The sequence below is a fragment of the Coenobita brevimanus genome, chromosome 104, assembly GCF_032717465.1.
Source record: "Coenobita brevimanus isolate Jiangsu-jjx chromosome 104, ASM3271746v2, whole genome shotgun sequence".
Classification (NCBI taxonomy): domain Eukaryota; kingdom Metazoa; phylum Arthropoda; class Malacostraca; order Decapoda; family Coenobitidae; genus Coenobita; species Coenobita brevimanus.
This window is the reverse complement of record NC_137057.1, coordinates 42,581,223-42,599,337: the sequence shown is the minus strand read 5'-3', so window position 1 is coordinate 42,599,337 and position 18,115 is coordinate 42,581,223. Positions and strand designations below refer to the sequence as shown.

The following is an 18,115-nucleotide window of genomic DNA, read 5'->3' as shown; positions in this document are numbered from 1 at the left end:
CAACCCTTCCCGACTCTCAAAGACATTCTTCACTCATCCCCCATTTTCCCTCCTTCTACTTTCCTTCCCCACTCCCACACACACACTCCTCATTCATCGCCCACTCTCACTCCACTTACCACTTCCCATCTCACTCCACACACATCCTTAACTTTTCCTACCCTTATTTGCTTTCATTAATTTCCCACTCACTCTCCACGCTCCCTCCCTTCGCCTACCTTCCCCACTAACACACTCACTCTCTCGCTCTTCCCTACAGGCACCACCACCACAACCACCACCACCACCATGTGGATGGCCTTCTGACCGGAGGAAGTCTGGCACAGAGTTTACTGCCCTGTAGTGGGTTCACGTATTCATTGAAGCTGTTATTCACGGGATTCATTAGTGGTTGTGTTCTGGTTGCCGTCTGAATGTCACTCATTCGATGTCTCCCCTTTTAACATGCATACTCACTCACACATGCATTCGTACACTCGCTGGTAACAGATGGTATCAGATAAAACACACACACACACACACACACACACACACACACACACACACACACACACACACACACACACACACACACACACACACACACACACACACCTACATCCCTTCAGAAGTATTTATTGTACTTATTGATTCACTTACACAAATCATTCACACAGGCACGAAACCTAACGCAGCTGAACGATCGTTTCTACTATATACTCTCACTCCCTCAGTCTTAATTAACTCCCACAGACGCTCGCACTCGTTGCACCCCATGCGGGTTCACTGATACTCCAAAGGATGCTCCATCTCATTCACTCATATACTCAATACCCACTTATGGTGATTAGAGAAAGTTTCGGAGACGTTCTACCGCAGGTTCTTTCTCCTACTGTCACAAGCTTAGTTTAAAGAAGTTACTTTATTTGCACCATTTACTGGTAATGGATGGGTCGAATCTACCAAAACCTGCATTACATAATACACTTAGATTTATATTGTTACACTCTAAAGTTTAAACCATTCACACCGCCAAAGCAGCATATGAGGAAGAGCCTTTCTTCATATCTCTCTACCTCCTCATTCTTTTCAGTTTATCTCAGTCTTTTCCGTTCTTCCTCTGCCTCCTCCTTCACCTGCTCCTCTACTAGCAATCTCCTAAACCCTCCACAGCCAAAGCAATATGCGATGGAGAGAATTCACTACCTCCAACTGCCTACCCATTCCTCTCACCTTTTCTTCGTCCTTCATGTTTCCTCAGCTGTCTCCCTCTTTCCTCCTCCCTCTTTCAGACGCTTTCCCTGCCTCCCTCTTTTCTCCCTGCCTCTAATAACCATATTCTCCCAACCTTTTACAGTCGGAGTAGTATGTCAGGGGCCGCTTCTGTTACCCGTGTGCCAGCTCACCGTGTTAGGCTGCATTTTGGAACTTCACATATTCTGCGGAGACTTCACCCAGGACCTGCTGGACATAAAAATCGAAACTTTGACAGACAGCGTCGCAGAGTTGAAACTGGAAGTGATCTTGGACCTTCTCGCTAACATTACCCGTAATGTCACTTTGTTTTACGCTGATATTCATACTGTCACTCGTTTTACACTGATTTTCACAATGCACTTTCTCTTACTCTAATTCTCATAATGTCACTCATTTTAAATTGATTTTCAATGTCACTGTTTAAAGCTGATATTCACACAGTCACTCTGTCTTTCGCTGATTTTCATATTGTCATTGTTTTAAGCTGATTTTCACACTGTCACTCTGTCTTTCACTGATTTTCATATTGTTCCTGTTTTACTCTCATTTTGATATAGTCACTCTGTATTACGCCGATTTTCATACTCTGTTTTATACTGTCTCTCATACCACAGCTTTATGTTATGTGATTATTTTAATCTGGCTCTCATACCCATTCTTTGTTATGTGATTACTCTGGCTCCCATACCTTAGCATTGTGTTGTGTGATTCTGTTTTACACTGGGACTAATACGGTACCCTAACTTACTGCCTTGTGATTCTATTTTACTCTGGCTGTCATTAAGCAGCTTTATATTATGCGATTTTGTTTTTCTCTGACTCTCATATCTTTGACTTATGAGATTTTGTTTTACTCTGGCGCCAATACCATACCTTCATTTTATGTGATTCTGTTTTACTCTGGTTTATATTATTTTGGTGGCAGTACTATAACTTTATTCTATTCTTACTACATGTTACTCATTCCACGTTGGTGATGCCGGAAAGCAGGAGAAAGCAACCTCAGTCACTCTCATTCCGTTTCTCAGCTGTCTAATTTAATGGTCTACATAAAGCTATCTTCAAATTATTTCACCCTCATCCAATTCTAATTCACGGTTTACCCCAGCTGCTTCATTTCTTGCCGTCGCAGGTTACTGATGGAGTTGTTCTTCCCTAAGCCACTTCGTTCCATTTTGCTTTATACCATACGCACTTCTCACACTCGGTCACACCTCTAGTTAAAAATATATTTCAACCCTATTCTTCCTGCTGCGTCTCGACCTCATCATTTCCCTCATTAACTCCACTTCTAATCTGTATACTGTCGTCTATCTCTCACCACACCTTCTCTCTACTGGCTATATCATAACATAGCCTGATCTGCCCATTCCATTGCACTACGTTTACCTTAACACGTCCCTGGCCTGTCAAACTCTTTCAATGTCCTCTTTCACTCTGCTAAGTCATCTAACTCCACATACAGACCTGCAGCACTTCATCAAAGCACTTGCACCCTTTTTCGGTCCCTAGTATTCAAAGATCGATGCATGCATCAATACAGGACCGTCAGGGTCACCTTGCTTTCCTACTTCCCCATGCTTCACATTGCCCTAATATGCCTCCTCTCCTATCCTACGACTTGCTTGAGATCCCATAGTTCTGTCTGGTGCTTTGGCCAGTTTTAAATTCCTACAGCACTATATTTCCTCCTACACTTGAGCGATAAAGCTTACATAGCGTTCTACTCCATGTGTTAGATGTCATCACCTCGGCTTTTCTTGTATTCGATAAACTTCTTCAATTTAATGTGAAGACTTTTTTTCAGCTTATTCTGGCAAACTGGATTCACCAAGTAGTTCAGTGTGGCGAATCTGTTTAATCTTCAGGCAAATTTGTTGTTATTTATGGTGTGGGAAACACTCTAATCTTCCTGCTAATTTGTTTTTATATGAGGTGTGGAAAATCTTTTAAATCTTCTGAATAATTAGTTTATATTAGTGGGATGTAGAGTTCAGATAATGATAAGACAACAGCGATGTCGATGACAAAGATATTACAGTGATTCCTTAAGTACTTGAATGAGAAAGATTTATTCTCTCTCAGTCAAATCCCCCTCCAAGATTCCCCCAAACTGCTAACCTGCCTTGCCCTGGCCTGCTTTCCCCTAAATTATGCTGCCCCTCCCTGCCTTCCTCTACATTACTCTGCCCTGCATTACTCAACATTACCCTGCCCTGCATTCCTCTTCATTACCCTGCCATGTCCTGCTCTGCCCTGTGTTCCTTCAAACATCAGGCAGGTTCTCTAATCACTAGACCTAATCGACCCTCTCCCCTTCCTCTACCACAGTCGGCACACCACCTGAGGTGATTTTGGATATCTTGCTAGAAATCTTCGGCCTTGAAAGCCTCGTGGCGGTCCTCCTGTGTTTGTTGTCGAAGCTTGGCTTTGTGAGTACGACAGATAGATATAGAAAAATTGATGAGAAAGAGAGAGAGAGAGAGAGAGAGAGAGAGAGAGAGAGAGAGAGAGAGAGAGAGTTATTATCTGATACTTTTTATTTTATAGTAAAAACATTGTGAAAATTTTTCTTTAAGTGTTACGCCGTGGTTGTTCTAAACTGAAAAAAAAAAAAAAAATCCATGACCTATATAACTTATCTCTAACGTGGAAAAAACATGTATAACTCCTGTGGCTCTCTCTCTCTGTCTCTGTCTGTCTGTCTGTGTGTCTGTCTGTGTCTGTCTGTCTGTCTGTCTCTCTCTCTCTCTCTCTCTCTCTCTCTCACACACACACACACACACACACACACACACACACACACACACATGAAAAAAATCTGTAAGCCCTATAACTTATCTGTCCATCCTGAAAAAACGATCCATAACCCCTATAACTCTCTCTCTCTCTCTCTCTCTCTCTCTCTCTCTCTCTCTCTCTCTCTCTCTCTCTCTCTCTCACACACACACACACACACACACACACACACACACATATGAAAAAGATCTCTAAGCCCTATGGCTTATCTGTCCATCCTGAAAAAAAGATCCATAACTCCTATAACTCTCTCTCTCTCTCTCTCTCTCTCTCTCTCTCTCTCTCTCTCTCTCTCTCTCTCTCTCTCTCTCTCTCTCTCTCTCCCCACAGCTCCTCGAATTCATCTCATGCTTGCTTGGTGGAGTTCTTGGAATTCTTGGATAACATGGAACCCGTTGAACCGACCTGAACCAACGTGAACCGGAACCAGGACCAATCTCCATTCTGTGTGTGTGTGTGTGTGTGTGTGTGTGTGTGTGTGTGTGTGTGTGTGTGTGTGTGTGTGGGAGTGTGTGTGTGTGCTGCGCGCGCGAGTGTGTATGTGAATTAATCTAAAGCAGCATCTTACATTGTTTTTATTACCTGACTAATACACAGATCATAATAATTTTTTACCCAGTTCTGAATAAAGGCATTTTAACTGATAAAAAGTATCATATTAATTCATTTCCACAAGAGCTATAAGGAACGGTAATGTTTAAATATATATATATATATATAAATCCCTTTTCAACATAACCCTTAATGGTAGTTCTTCAAGGGAACACTGCTTTGTCTTGGTGCTGAAACCTGTGCATTTCAGTTATCAAAGGAACCATACTAATCAGGTGCAACCACACTGGGAAGTTTCTTTATGTGGGATCACATGAAAAGTGTTCCCCTGACACTAAGTGCCTGAACTGGACATACGAGGCACCAACTATTTTTTTTTTTTCTAATTGTTCACTATCTTGCAGTCTACCAGGTTCTTTTCACTAGATAGGCAAGGAGTTGAGAGACGTTCCTATGACCAGTCAGCGAAGTTGCCCTGCTATATGGATGCCACCATATGAAGGGGTCCCTCACCAACACCAGCCTCTTTCTATACAACAAAGGCGAGTTCCGTCTAATCATGGTCCTTAATCATCAGCAGCGATGCAACAGATAACTTTGGCGTAGTCAGCGCTGATCCGGAGCAAGAGTTGTCAAGAATATACGAATTTTTACAATCTAGGTGCCTTTGCAAACGAAACCTTGGGATGAGCAGTCCACATGAAGAGTCAGGTCGTCTGTCCTGTTTTTCTCTCCATGGACGTTGAAAGTCAGTGTGGTGAGTCCGCAGCAACTGACAATGACGACACTACCCGACCGAATATATCATCAGTGTCGGCTGCTGCGGGTTTACCACACTGAGGCGAACGAAGTCGTTGTACAGCAAACGTAGGAGTCTTCGGAGAGACTTGGAAAAATACTGATAGATGTCCCGTGGAACAAGAAAAAAAGAACAATTTATCAGAGGAAAGTAGGAGATACAAGCAATAGAAAAACGCACTTTCTCATGCAAGGAAGAAACAACCAAAGACTAAAAACCCCAAAAGTTCTTCTTTACACGGAAAACAAAACACAACAATGCAAATTTGAAGATCCACTTATTCTGAGATGTGACTGAGGTCAGAGATAAATGAAAATACAGGATGAAGAAGGCAGTTCCGGAGCTGACCTGCTGCATAAGTGAATGACTGAGTATCGTTTACTCTAGCACTAAAGAACTGAGCAGAGAAGGGGTGAGAGTGTGCTGCCAGAAATGTTCTACGCGCTGCGATAATGGACGAAGGGTGCAATGAGACGTTTCAGAAAAACACCAAAACAGCAATGGTGCAAAGATAAAGATACAACACTGCAGAGAAGAGGGATAGGTTGAAGGGAGTCAGTGAGATAGGGGATGTTAACAGACGATAAGTCTTTGATTCAACCATGTTTACAAGAACGGTATGTGGGGAACGACTCCAACGCCAAACATGATAGATGGACTCCACACACGGGCGAATAACACCCCTATACAAAGTCAACAACTGTCTAGTCTAGTGTAAAGAAAACACGGTGTCGGTTTAGTACACGTAAACCCTTGGAAGAAGATTTTGCACGAGTGGTAGTATGATCTTTTCAAGACTCGTAGAGAAAGAAAACCCAAGGATATTACGAGACAATGAAGCATTGAGCTGTGTATTGTAAAATATTAAGAGACATTCCTGTTGAAGATTGTAACGAGACAGAAGATGTAGATACAATATATATATATATATATATATATATATATATATATATATATATAAATATATATATATATATATATATATATATATATATATATATATATATTTACATATCTATCCAGAGAGAGAGAGAGAAAGAGAATAAAAAAAGGGTGTCAAATCAGAAAGTAGTGAGCCACAGCTTCATCACATCATGACTTAAAGAACTGAAGAAACGGACACCGAAACAAGCATTTAGGAATGTGAAGGATGGAGCCATCTGAGTGAGAGTGGACAGGGATAAAAATGCAGTTTAGAGAATCAATTATGAATAGAAGGGAAAGAGCCGGTGAGAGTACAGAGCACTAAGGAACACCACTATCGATAGTTTTAGAAGACGAACATAGGCAGTCTACAATAGCAGCTACAGAACGACCACAAAGAAAGCCTGAGATGAAGGCACAGACAGGAAAGAAACCATAAAATCGCGCTTTGGAAATCATCAAATTTTGCCAAACTCGGTCGATAGCTTTGACTATGACACGTGCAATGACAAAGGTTTCGCTACAGTCCCAAAAGGAGGATGGCCAAAAATCATACGGCAAGGTGTACATCACCAGTGGAGCATCGCTAACAGAAAAAAGTGTATGAAAGGACAATGCTCCAGAATCTTCCAGTTAAACATACCCTCAAACAGTTTCTAAAACAACATAATGAGGCAATTGGACGATACTGTGTGGGTTAGGAACGATCATTCCTTTTCGGAAGAGGCTGAATGAAAGCAAACTTCCAGCAAGAAGGTAAGGCACAAGTTGACAGACATAGGTAAAAGAGTTTACCTAGACAGGGTACTAGCACAGACCAGCCAAGTGAACAAATTGGACTGTTTCGAAGCTAAGCGACAGTTGACCATATTAAAATTTTAAAGTAAGAAAACTTATAAACATGAAAATAGCGTTTCCTGGATAGCAGGGAAAAACGTAAGTAATATAAACAGGTCATATCCCAGGTAGAGCAGACAATAGACAGACAACCAATGCAACGGAGAGGCAGGCCCGAGATGAGTGAAGGGAAGAGCCAGACAAGGAGCAAAATGAAGATATGAAATGCGGAAATTCGCTGGTATTCGGAAATTTGCTGCTATATGATGAAACAGGCTAATAAGCAATACTGTAGGACGTGATGGAAAATGACCAGAGAGGTCTTTGTGATTCAGTGGACTGACTAAGGCTGCTGCTATAGATGCATATATATATATATATATATATATATATATATATATATATATATATATATATATATATATATATATATATATATATATATGTATACTGTGTGTGTGTGTGTGTGTGTGTGTGTGTGTGATGAGTATAGAAGTGTGCCTTAACACCAGTTTGAAAGGATCTGCTCCGGAATACTTATACAAGTGTTCTTCCTTCAAAAGACACACGATAAACGCCAGCAGAAGTTATTGCTCTAGTAAGCTTAATAAATACTTATGTTAATTCGGAAGCGAAAACTTACAAATTTGGTCAATTAAGGAAAAACTGATGGTGTCAGATGATTTAAAGTGAGGCGAATTATGAGGCGGTAAACTGTAGATGCTCTCTCTCTCTCTCTCTCTCTCTCTCTCTCTCTCTCTCTCTCTCTCTCTCTCTCTCTCTCTCTCTCTCTCTCTCGTCAGAAGAATTTAGTAAATCACCACTGTATAGCACTATTACACTTAAACTCAATAAAGACCATGTTACAGTAGTTGCGAGAAAGTGGTCCAGTACAAGAAGGCTAATTTTCAAAAACTGAATGCAATTGTAAATAAAAGTGACTGGAATTCATCTGTTCAAACATTGGCTATTAACGAGGCATGGAAAAGCAACTGAGCAAAAAATTAATAAAAAAAAAAAACGAAGATGTGCGAAAGGATGATATGAGCAGGGCTGAATAAATTTCAAGGAATTGTGTAGGTCGAAAGAAACTAGGGGGAAGCTTGGGATGGGAGGAAACCAAATGTCTCCTCTGAAAGATGTTACCTGAGAAAAATAAATAAATAAATGTGAACTTAGTAGAATATTTTATTACAAACTGTATAAGAGTAACATTGTGACTGAAGAGCCAGTTCAGGATATGGAAATAGTGGAATGACCAAACCGCAGCAATACAACTGAAAAAAAAAAAAAAAAAAAAAACCTCTTATGAGGAATGAACATGGATAAAGCAGGAGGTAAGGACGATCGCACCAATGATCTCATTAAAGATACATGTGACTTTGGAGATGAAGACTTTTTACAATATGCTTAAAGTAAAAATTAAGAAAAAATATGAATTAGTTCTGCTATACAGTAGATGCAGACCAGCCAAGTGAACTAACTGGGCTGTTTCATAGCTATGACACAGTTGGACATATTAAAGTTTTTAACAAAGTAACAAAGAAAACTTTTAAACATGAAAAGAAAGTTTCCTGGATAGCGGGAGAAAAAAGTATGTAATATAAATAGGTCATGTCCCAGGCAGACAACAGACGAACAACCAGGGCAACGGAGAGGCAAGCCTGAGATGAGTGAGAGAAAGAGCCAGACAAGGAGCAAAATAGAGATATGAAATGTGGAAATTTGCTGGTAATCGATGGACAAGACTAATAGCTAAACTGTAGGACGGGATGGAAAATCATGAGAGGTCTTCGCCTTCAAGTGGACTGACTCGGCCGCTGTTATGAATGTATATTTTGTGTGTGTGTGTGTGTGTGTGTGTGTGTGTGTGTGTGTGTGTGTGTGTGTGTGTGTGTGTGTGTGTGTGTGTGTGTGTGTGTGCGAATGCATTAATGGTCTCTAATGTGTATCTAACCGTGCCTAAGTCGGCGGCCACACTTGCTCCAAACATGTGACCGACAAGAGGAAACGAGGCTCAGGGGTCCGTCCATCGTTAAGACTCAGATACTGCAGCGGCTCTGACCCGGTGGGTCGCTTCGTCTTGCCGATCACCTTTTTCAAACAAGTGTGGCCGCATTTAACACCAGCTTGCAGGCTTCTGCTCCGTGTACTTAAACATGTGTTCTTCCTTCCACACGCATACCGTAGGCAAATGATTCACGCCACACCAGCAGATGCTTATTAACTTCATTACCTTAAGAAATATGTTCCTAAATTCACCAGCCGTATCTTACCATTCAGCCAATTACAGGAATAATTGACAGCGTCGGATGTACTAATATGTAGGGAATTATTAGTAAGAAGAGTATATCTTAGAAAAAGTGAGGTATAGATGAAAAACTAAATGATAAGAGCGAGTTCATGTGTGTGGGAGGAGGAGGAGGAGCGAATAAAGGTCACAGGTTGTTGGAGTTGCTACTGATCAGAAGACTCTAAGTAATAAATAATAATATTAATAATAATAATAATAATAATAATAATAACAATAATAATATTAATAAAAATAATAATAACAATAATAATAACATAAAACAAAAAATAATAATGCACGTCATCATCTCCATCTCCGTATCATAGTAGTAGTAGTAGTAGTAATAATAATAATAATAATAATAATAATAATTATTATTATTATTATTATTATTATTATTATTATTATTATCATTATTATTATTATTATTATTATTATTACTATTATTATGATTATTATTATTATTATTATTATTTTTATTATTATTATCATTACTATTATTACGATACTGCTACTACTACTACTACTACTACTACTACTAATAATAATAATAATAATAATAATAACGAAGACAACTGTAGTCGAGTGTCACAAATCTTCTAAAGCACTCAGGTGTGGTGTTCCTCAGGGTACTGGTCCTTCACGGAGTCTCTCTCCTATTCATCAAGTATCAAAAAGTCGTCTTTACATCCTTCCCTCTTTACATTTTGAAACAATAAACCTATAAACAAATTTACAGTTATCCCACTTAATTATACATGGCCAGTATTTTAATCAGTACAACATGAAGATAAAACTTTATGCCAAATACAAGGAAAACAATTTAGCTTGAAATATTCGAAAAAAAAAAAAAATACTATAAGCAACATTCAAAGTGAAATCACCTGTCACCTGTGTAATGAAACCATCTGTCGCCGTTGTACTTATACGATTCTGATTAACTATATTTATTACCTTATTACATACTGTGAACTCACACTCCTATCACACTTACAGGCGTACAATAAATGGCGAAAATATTAGGGTGGAAGAACTGATGGATGGATTAGGTGAGACGAGTTATTTTATTTTATTTTTCCTCATAACGGTCTTTATTTATCTACTTTAGCTGGGAAATCTGCCAGTACAGAGGTTAATGAATGCAAGATCTGATCCATGTATCTCCTAAGGGATATAAAGTCGTCTGGAGATACCTCTAACAAAACAAGAAAAATATCTTTCTGAGAGTATTATGTCCTACCATGTAGTTTCATCAACCTTATCTCTCTCTCTCTCTCTCTCTCTCTCTCTCTCTCTCTCTCTCTCTCTCTCTCTCTCTCTCTCTCTCTCTCTCACTCTCTCTCTCTCTCTCTCTCTCTCTCTCTCTCTCTCTCTCTCTCTCTCTCTCTCTCCTTCCACTACCCACCTTCCCCTCCAGTCTCTCACCGTCTTTCCTACTTCCCTCCATCCCGCCTCTTCTCACTCTCCCTAATTATCTCCCTTCCTCTCTCAAGGTCCTTGCATGCTATACTCCCCCTATCCCTCCCTCCTCCTCTCTCTCACCGCACCCCCTTAACTCACTCCCTCCCTTCTCCGTCCCCACTTTCCTCTTCTCTCTTTCCTTCTTCCCCCCATCCTCCCCCCACTACCTCACCTTTACTTCTGCACATTCCCCCTTCCATCTCCCCTTACATTCTCCTCGGTCTCATCTCCCTATAAAAGACGGAATCCACACCTCTCCTCTTCACTCCACTCACCTTCTCTTCCACAGCGAAGAATCAGGTAACCTCATTCATAAAGTTAATTCAGATACAACCCATTTTATACGTGCTACCACTTAACATTTCTTCAACTCTGGGCACTTCTTGTGGTGAAACAATGTAAAAATCTCTTTTACGACTGGTTACCCTATCACTACTACTAAGTCTTTTCTGTTAAATACGCGGTAAAATCATCTGATACTCTTTACTTATGGGATAAACTCTGCTACAGAATTGGCTAAAATCCTTGATTAACTCAGAGAAAACCGACAGCTTTCACATCCTAGAGCAAAATAAGTTACTATTATTGTGAACATATGCAGCATAAAATCTCGGTGAGACTTTGCCAGTAACTCACTAAGCATCTATAGCCATAATTTTATTACAATATTCCCTCTTAGTAATATATAGAAAAATTCGCCTGATGAATTAAAGCTAAGAGGATTTCATTTCTTGTATAAACTGGCTTTTTTTTCCTCTGACTATCTTTTAGCAGGGAAATAGCATTATCGAAGGAATTTAAAAAACATATCGGAAGTTGTTTGATCCTTGGTTCTCTTGGCATTGATTTCTCTCCAACTTGGCCTAAAATTGTCATGTCTCCATCGTGAATTATGATTTGCAATAACGGGTTAACACTAGAATAGGAAGATAGTCAAAGAAAGGATGTAACGACGTAGCTTTGTCCTATTCTACCACTGAGCTGCATGAAGTAAGCTGCAAAAAGATGTAAATCAGGGACAAATTAAGGTTAAAAGGAATATAAACAGGTAACTTTACCAATTCTTCACTCCTCGCTCACGCTTCCCTCAGTTTCCGTCTCCATTCCAACACTTACTCCCCACTCATCCCTCACCTCCCTTCCCATACCTGCCTTACCACTTCCCCATTCGCTGCCCACTTATCCTTCACTCTCCGTCCAATTACCTGCCTTGCCATTTCCACACTCATTCCTCACTCATGCCCCGCTCTTCCCAACCCCACCCCCTTTACATTCCTTCCCTACTCTCAGAGACATTCCTCACTCATCTCACATTTTACCTCCTTTTACATTCCTTTCTCACTCCCACACACACACACTCTCCACTCATCGCCCACTCTCCCCCCACCTACCACTTCCCACCTCACTCCTGACACATCCTTCACTCTCCCTCCCCTTATTTGCTTTCAGTAATTTCCCACTCACTCTCCACGCTACCTCCCGTCACCTACCTACCCCACTCCCACAGTCACTCTCTCCCTCTCCCCTACAGGCACCACCACCACCACCACAACCACCACCATGCGGATGGCCCTTCTCAGCCTCTTCGTCATGGGTCTTCTGGCCGGAGGAAGTCTGGCACAGCTTCTGCCCTGCAGCGGGTCCAACGTCTTCCTTGACGTTGTTGTTCCTCCGCTTGGTTAGTGGCTGTGTTTTGGTTGTCGTCTGAATGTCACTCTCATTTGCTGGTTCTCCTTCTAACATGCATATTCAGTCTCACATTCATTGGCATACTCCCTGGTATGAGAAGGTATCATATATAAAACACACACACACACACACACACACACACACACACACACACACACACACACACACACACACACACACACACACACACACACACACACACACATCCATTCAGCAGTATTTATTGTATTTACTGATTCACTTACAACTATTCAAACAGATAAGAAACCTAACGCAGCTGAAAGAACGTTTCTACTATATATTCTCATTCTCTCAGTCTTAACTGACTCCCACAGACACTCGCACTCCCTTCATCTCATGCAGGTTCACTCATACTCAAAGGATGTTCCATCTCACTCGCTCATTTACTCAATACCCAATTATGGAGATTGGTGAAAGAAGTTTCCAGGACTTTCTTACTCAGGTTCTTTCTCCTACTGTCACAGGCTTACTATAAAGAAGTTGCTTTATTTGCATTATTTTTACTACTAATGAATGGGTCGAATCTACCAAAACTTCGATCAGATAATAGACTTAGATTTGTAATCTTATTCTCAAAAGTCTAAAAAATTCACACAGCCAATCAGCATATTAGGATAAGCCTTTCTTCCTCTCTCTCTTCCTCCTCGTTCTTTTCAGTTTATCTCAGTCTTTTCCGTTCTGCCTTTGCCTCCTCCTACACCTGCAACTCTACTAACATTCTCCGTAACCCTCCACAGCCAAAGCCATACCAGTATGTGAAGGAGAGAATTCATTACCTCCAACTGCCTACCAACTCCTCTCCCTTTTTCACCGTCCTTCCTGTTTCCTCCCCTGTCTCCCTCTTCTCTCTTCCCTTTTTCAGATGCCTTCTCTGCCTCCCTCTTTTCTCCCCGCCTCTAATAACCCCATTCTCCGAATCCTCTACAGTCGACGTAACATGTCAGGGGCCGCTCCTGTTACCCGCGTGCGAGATCAACTTGTTGGGCTGCGTCCTGGAACTTGACATACTCTGCGGAGGCCTCACCGAAGCCCTGCTGACAACAATAAAGGAAATTTTGACAGAGTGCGTCGCAGAGTTGGAACTTGAGGTGAACTTGGACCTTCTCGCTAACATTACCGGTAATGTCCATCTCACGCTGATTTTTATACTGTTACACGTTTTACACTGATTTTCACAATGTCACTCTTTCATCCTGATTTGCATAATGTCACTCATTTTAATTAAGGTGATTTTCATATTGTCACTGTTTTAAGCTGATTTTCACACTGTCACTCTGTCTTCCGCTTATTTTCATATTGTTCCTGTTTTTGCTCATTTTGATATAGTCACTCTGTGTTACGTTGATTTTCTTACTCTGTTTTACCCTGTCTCTCATGCCACAGCTTTATGTTATGTGATTGTTTTAATCTGGCTCTCATGCCCATTCTTTATGTTATGTGATTAATCTGGCTCCCATACCTTAGTTTTATATTGTGTGATTCTGTTTTACACTGGATCTCATACCCTAACTTAATGCTATGTGATTCTATTACACTCTGGCTCTCATACCTGAGCATTATGTTATGCGATTCTGTTTTTCTCTGAATCTCATATCGTCGATTTAAAGACTTTTGTTTTACTCTGGCGCCAATACCATACCTTTATTTTTTGTGATTCTGTTTTACTGTTTTATATTATTTTGGTGCCAGTACTATGACTTTATTCTATTCTCACCACATGTTACTCATTCCAGGTTGGTGGTGCCGGAAAGCAAGAGAAAGCAACCTCTGTCACTCTCATTCTTTTCCTCAGCAGTCTAATTAAATGGTCTCTCTTTCAAACTATCTTAAAACTCCTACACACTCATCCTCCTCTTATTCACGATTTACCCCAGCTGCTTCACTTCTTCCTCTGACAGAAGACTGGCAGAGTCGTTTTCCCAGGAGCCACTTTATTTCAATTTGCTTGATACCAAACACGCTTCCCACACTCCTGGATTGTCACACCTCCAGTTATAAAACTTTTTATCACTATCATTCCTTCATTCGCCTAGATCTCATTATTTCCCTCATTAACTCCACTTCTAATCTGTATACTGTCATCAATCTCCCACCACACCTTCTCTCTACCGGCTTTACCATAACTTAGCCTGATCTGCCCATTCCATTGCACTACGTCTACTTTAACACGTCCCTGGTCTTTCAAGCTCTATCAATGTCCTCTTTCACTCTGCTAAGTCATGTAATTCCACATACAGACCTGGAACACTTCATCACCAGCACTTCTACCCTTTTTCGGTCCCTAGTATTCAATGATCACTGCTTGCATGAATACAGGACCTTCAGGGTCACTTTGCTTTCCTACCCTGACCCCTTCTTCCCCATGCTTCACAGTGCCCTAATATGCCTTCTCCAAACCTGCGACATACTTCAGATCCCTTAGCTCTGTCTCGTGCTTTGATCATTGTTAAATTCCTAAAACACTATATTTTCTCCTATTTCGCGATCAAACTTCATAGCATTCTTCTCCATCTACTTGTTAGATGTCATTATCTCGGCTTTTCTTGAATTCGCTAAGCTACTTCCCTTTAATATGAAGACTTATTTTCAGTTTCTTCTGCCAAGCTGGATTCATCACGTAGTTGAATGTGGCGAAAATGTTTAATCTAGAGGCAAATTTGTTATTATTTGTGGTGCGGTAAATATTTTTAATCTTCTGGTTGATTTGTTTTTATTTCTGGGTTGTAGATTTCAAATAAGTATAAGACGATAATGCTGTCGATGGCGAAGATATTACACTGATTCCTAAACAACTAGAGTGAGAAAGATTAATTCTCTCTCAGTCACATCCCCATCCAACATTCCTCCAAACGGCTCACCTGCCTTGCCCTGCCCTGCCTTCTTCTAAATTTTTCTTCCCTTCCCTGCCTTCCTCTTCATTACCCTGCTCTGTCCTGGATTGCCTATGTCCTTTCAAACGTCAGGCAGGTTCTCTAATCACTTGACCTAATCGAACCTCTCCCCTTCCTCTACCACAGTCGACACATCACCTGAGGTGAACTTGGATATCTTGGTACAAATCTTCGGCCTTGAAACCCTCCCGGAGGTCATCGCGTGTCTGCTGTCGAAGCTGAAGATACTAGGCTTTGTGAGTACGACAGATAGATATAGAAAAAATGATGGAGAGAGAGAGAGAGAGAGAGAGAGAGAGAGAGAGAGAGAGAGAGAGAGAGAGAGAGAGAAAGAAAATGGGAGAAATGGCTTTCCCCCGAGCTAGACCCTGTATTGGATTATATAGCCCCGCTAGGTTATAGGAGCGCGCTGCCACTCCCGGCACGGCAGTCCCGGGCGAAGCTTGAACTCGCAATACCCCGATTACGAGCTTGATGCTCTACCACTGAGCCACCGTGCCCCCAGAGAGAGAGAGAGAGAGAGAGAGAGAGAGAGAGAGAGAATTATCTGATATTTTTTTATTTTATAGTAATTAAAGTATGTATTAACATACGATGCTTACTTCCTCGATCATTATCACTCTTTTGTTGAAATTTTACTTTGCGTTAAGTCGTAGTCGTTAAAAAAAAAATCCATAACCTCTATAGCTTATCTTTCGCCGGAAAAAAAAAAAAAAAAAAAAAACATGCATATCGCGTGTAACCTCTCTGTCTGTCTGTCTCTCCCTGTTTCTGTCTGTCTGTCTGTCTGTCTGGCTGTCTGTCTGTCTCTATAAATATATAGGGTATATATATATATTTTATATATATATATATATATATATATATATATATATATATATATATATATATCCTGAAAAAAATATCCATAACCCCAATAACATGTATATCTTTCTAACATCAAAAAAAGATCCAAAAGAACTATAACTTCTCTCTCTCTAACATCAAAAAAAGATCAATAACCCATGGAATCTCTCTCTCTCCCTCTCTCTTTCTGAAAAAAAGATCCATAACTCCTATAACTCACTCTCTCCCTCTCTCTCCCCCACAGCTCACCGACTTCATCTTCTGCTTGCTTAGAATAATTTTTGGAATTCTTGGATAACATGGAAACCGCTGAACCGACCTGACCCAACGTGAACCGGAACCAGGACCAATCTCCATTCTGTGTGCATGCGCCTGTGTCTGTGTGTTCGCGCGCACGAGTGTGTAAGTGAATAAATCCAAAGCAGCATCTTACATTGTTTTTATTACCTGACTAACATACAGATCATATATATTTTTTACCCAGTTCTGAATATTGATAATTTAAATGATAGAAAGTATCACATAAAATCATTTCCACTAAAAGTATAAGGAACAGTAATGTACAGATACCGGTATATATAATTCCCTTTTCAACATAACCCTTAATGCTAGTTCTTCAAGGGAACATTGCTTTGTCTTGGTGCTGAAGCCTGTGCATTCCAGTCATTAAAGGAACTATACTAATCAGGTGCAACCACACTGGGAAGTTTCTTTACTAGAGATCACATGAAAAGTGTTCCCCTGACACTAAGTGCCTGAACTGGACATACGAGGCACCAACTCAAATATTTTTCTAGTAGTTCACTATCTTGCAGTCTACCAGGTTCTTTTCACTGGATAGGGAAGGAGTTGAGAAACGTTCGTGTAACCAGTTAGCGAAGTTGTCCGCCTATATCGATGCCACCACGTGAGGGCTTCCCTCACCAGTGCCAGCCTCTTTCTAAACCACAAAGGCGAGTTCCGTCTAACCATGGTCCTTAATCTTCAGCAGCGATGCAGCAGATGACTTTGGCGTAGTCAGCTCTGTTCCGGAGCAAGAGTTGTCAAGAATATACGAATTTTTACAATCTAGGCGCCTTTGCCAACGAAACCTTGGGATGAGCAGTCCTCATGAAGAGTCCGGTCGTCTGTCCTGTTTTTTTCTCTCCATGGACTTTGAAAGTCAGTGTGGTGAGTCCACAGCAACTGACAATGACGACACTACCCGGCCACATATAGTATCAGCAGTGTCGGCTGCTGCGGGTTTACCACACTGAGGCGAACGAAATCACAGTACACCAAACGTAGGAGTGTTTGGAGAGACATGTAAAAAAACTTATAGATGTCCCGTGGAAGAAGAAAAAAAGAACCCTTCTTTACAATGCCGTGGAACAAGAAAAAAAAAACGGTCAATTTTTACACATTGCCCTTATCCGAATTTTTCATCCAACCTGAGTGTTTCCTGTTGTTTTTGGTGTGATTCGATCGATTTTGACCTTCGTTTCTATCGCAAGTCGCTAGTTTTTGTTGAACGCCACTAGCGACTTCCGGTGGCAAGGACCGGTCCAAATCGACAAAAATCACACGAAAAACAATAGAAAACACTCAGGTTGGACGCCTATTATCATGTGAAACGTATTTTTTAGCGGTTCTTCCCCCTCCCCCCAAGAATACTGGGGGACCTGTGGGAAACCGGGGTGTTGGGTGGGGGAAAAACGCAAAAGCGGGTGGTTTCTTACTGGAACTGTTATAAAAATCAAACGAAAAACACTAAAATCCTTCAGAAGA

The 18,115-nt window shown here is 40.8% G+C and overlaps 1 protein-coding gene across 1 annotated transcript in view; it reads left to right on the top strand.

Moving 5' to 3' along the window:
* Positions 1-16,757, top strand: part of LOC145415931 (uncharacterized) — a 65,860-nt gene extending 49,103 nt beyond the window's left edge. Inside the window, exons 2-5 of the mRNA XM_080285040.1 lie at positions 12,433-12,579; positions 13,539-13,730; positions 15,629-15,738; positions 16,593-16,757. Of these exons, the coding sequence (XP_080141166.1) occupies positions 12,462-12,579; positions 13,539-13,730; positions 15,629-15,738; positions 16,593-16,646 (474 nt within the window). The 5' untranslated portion in view covers positions 12,433-12,461 and the 3' untranslated portion in view covers positions 16,647-16,757. The remainder of the gene's footprint in view (positions 1-12,432; positions 12,580-13,538; positions 13,731-15,628; positions 15,739-16,592) is intronic.
* Positions 16,758-18,115: the final 1,358 nt, after the last annotated feature.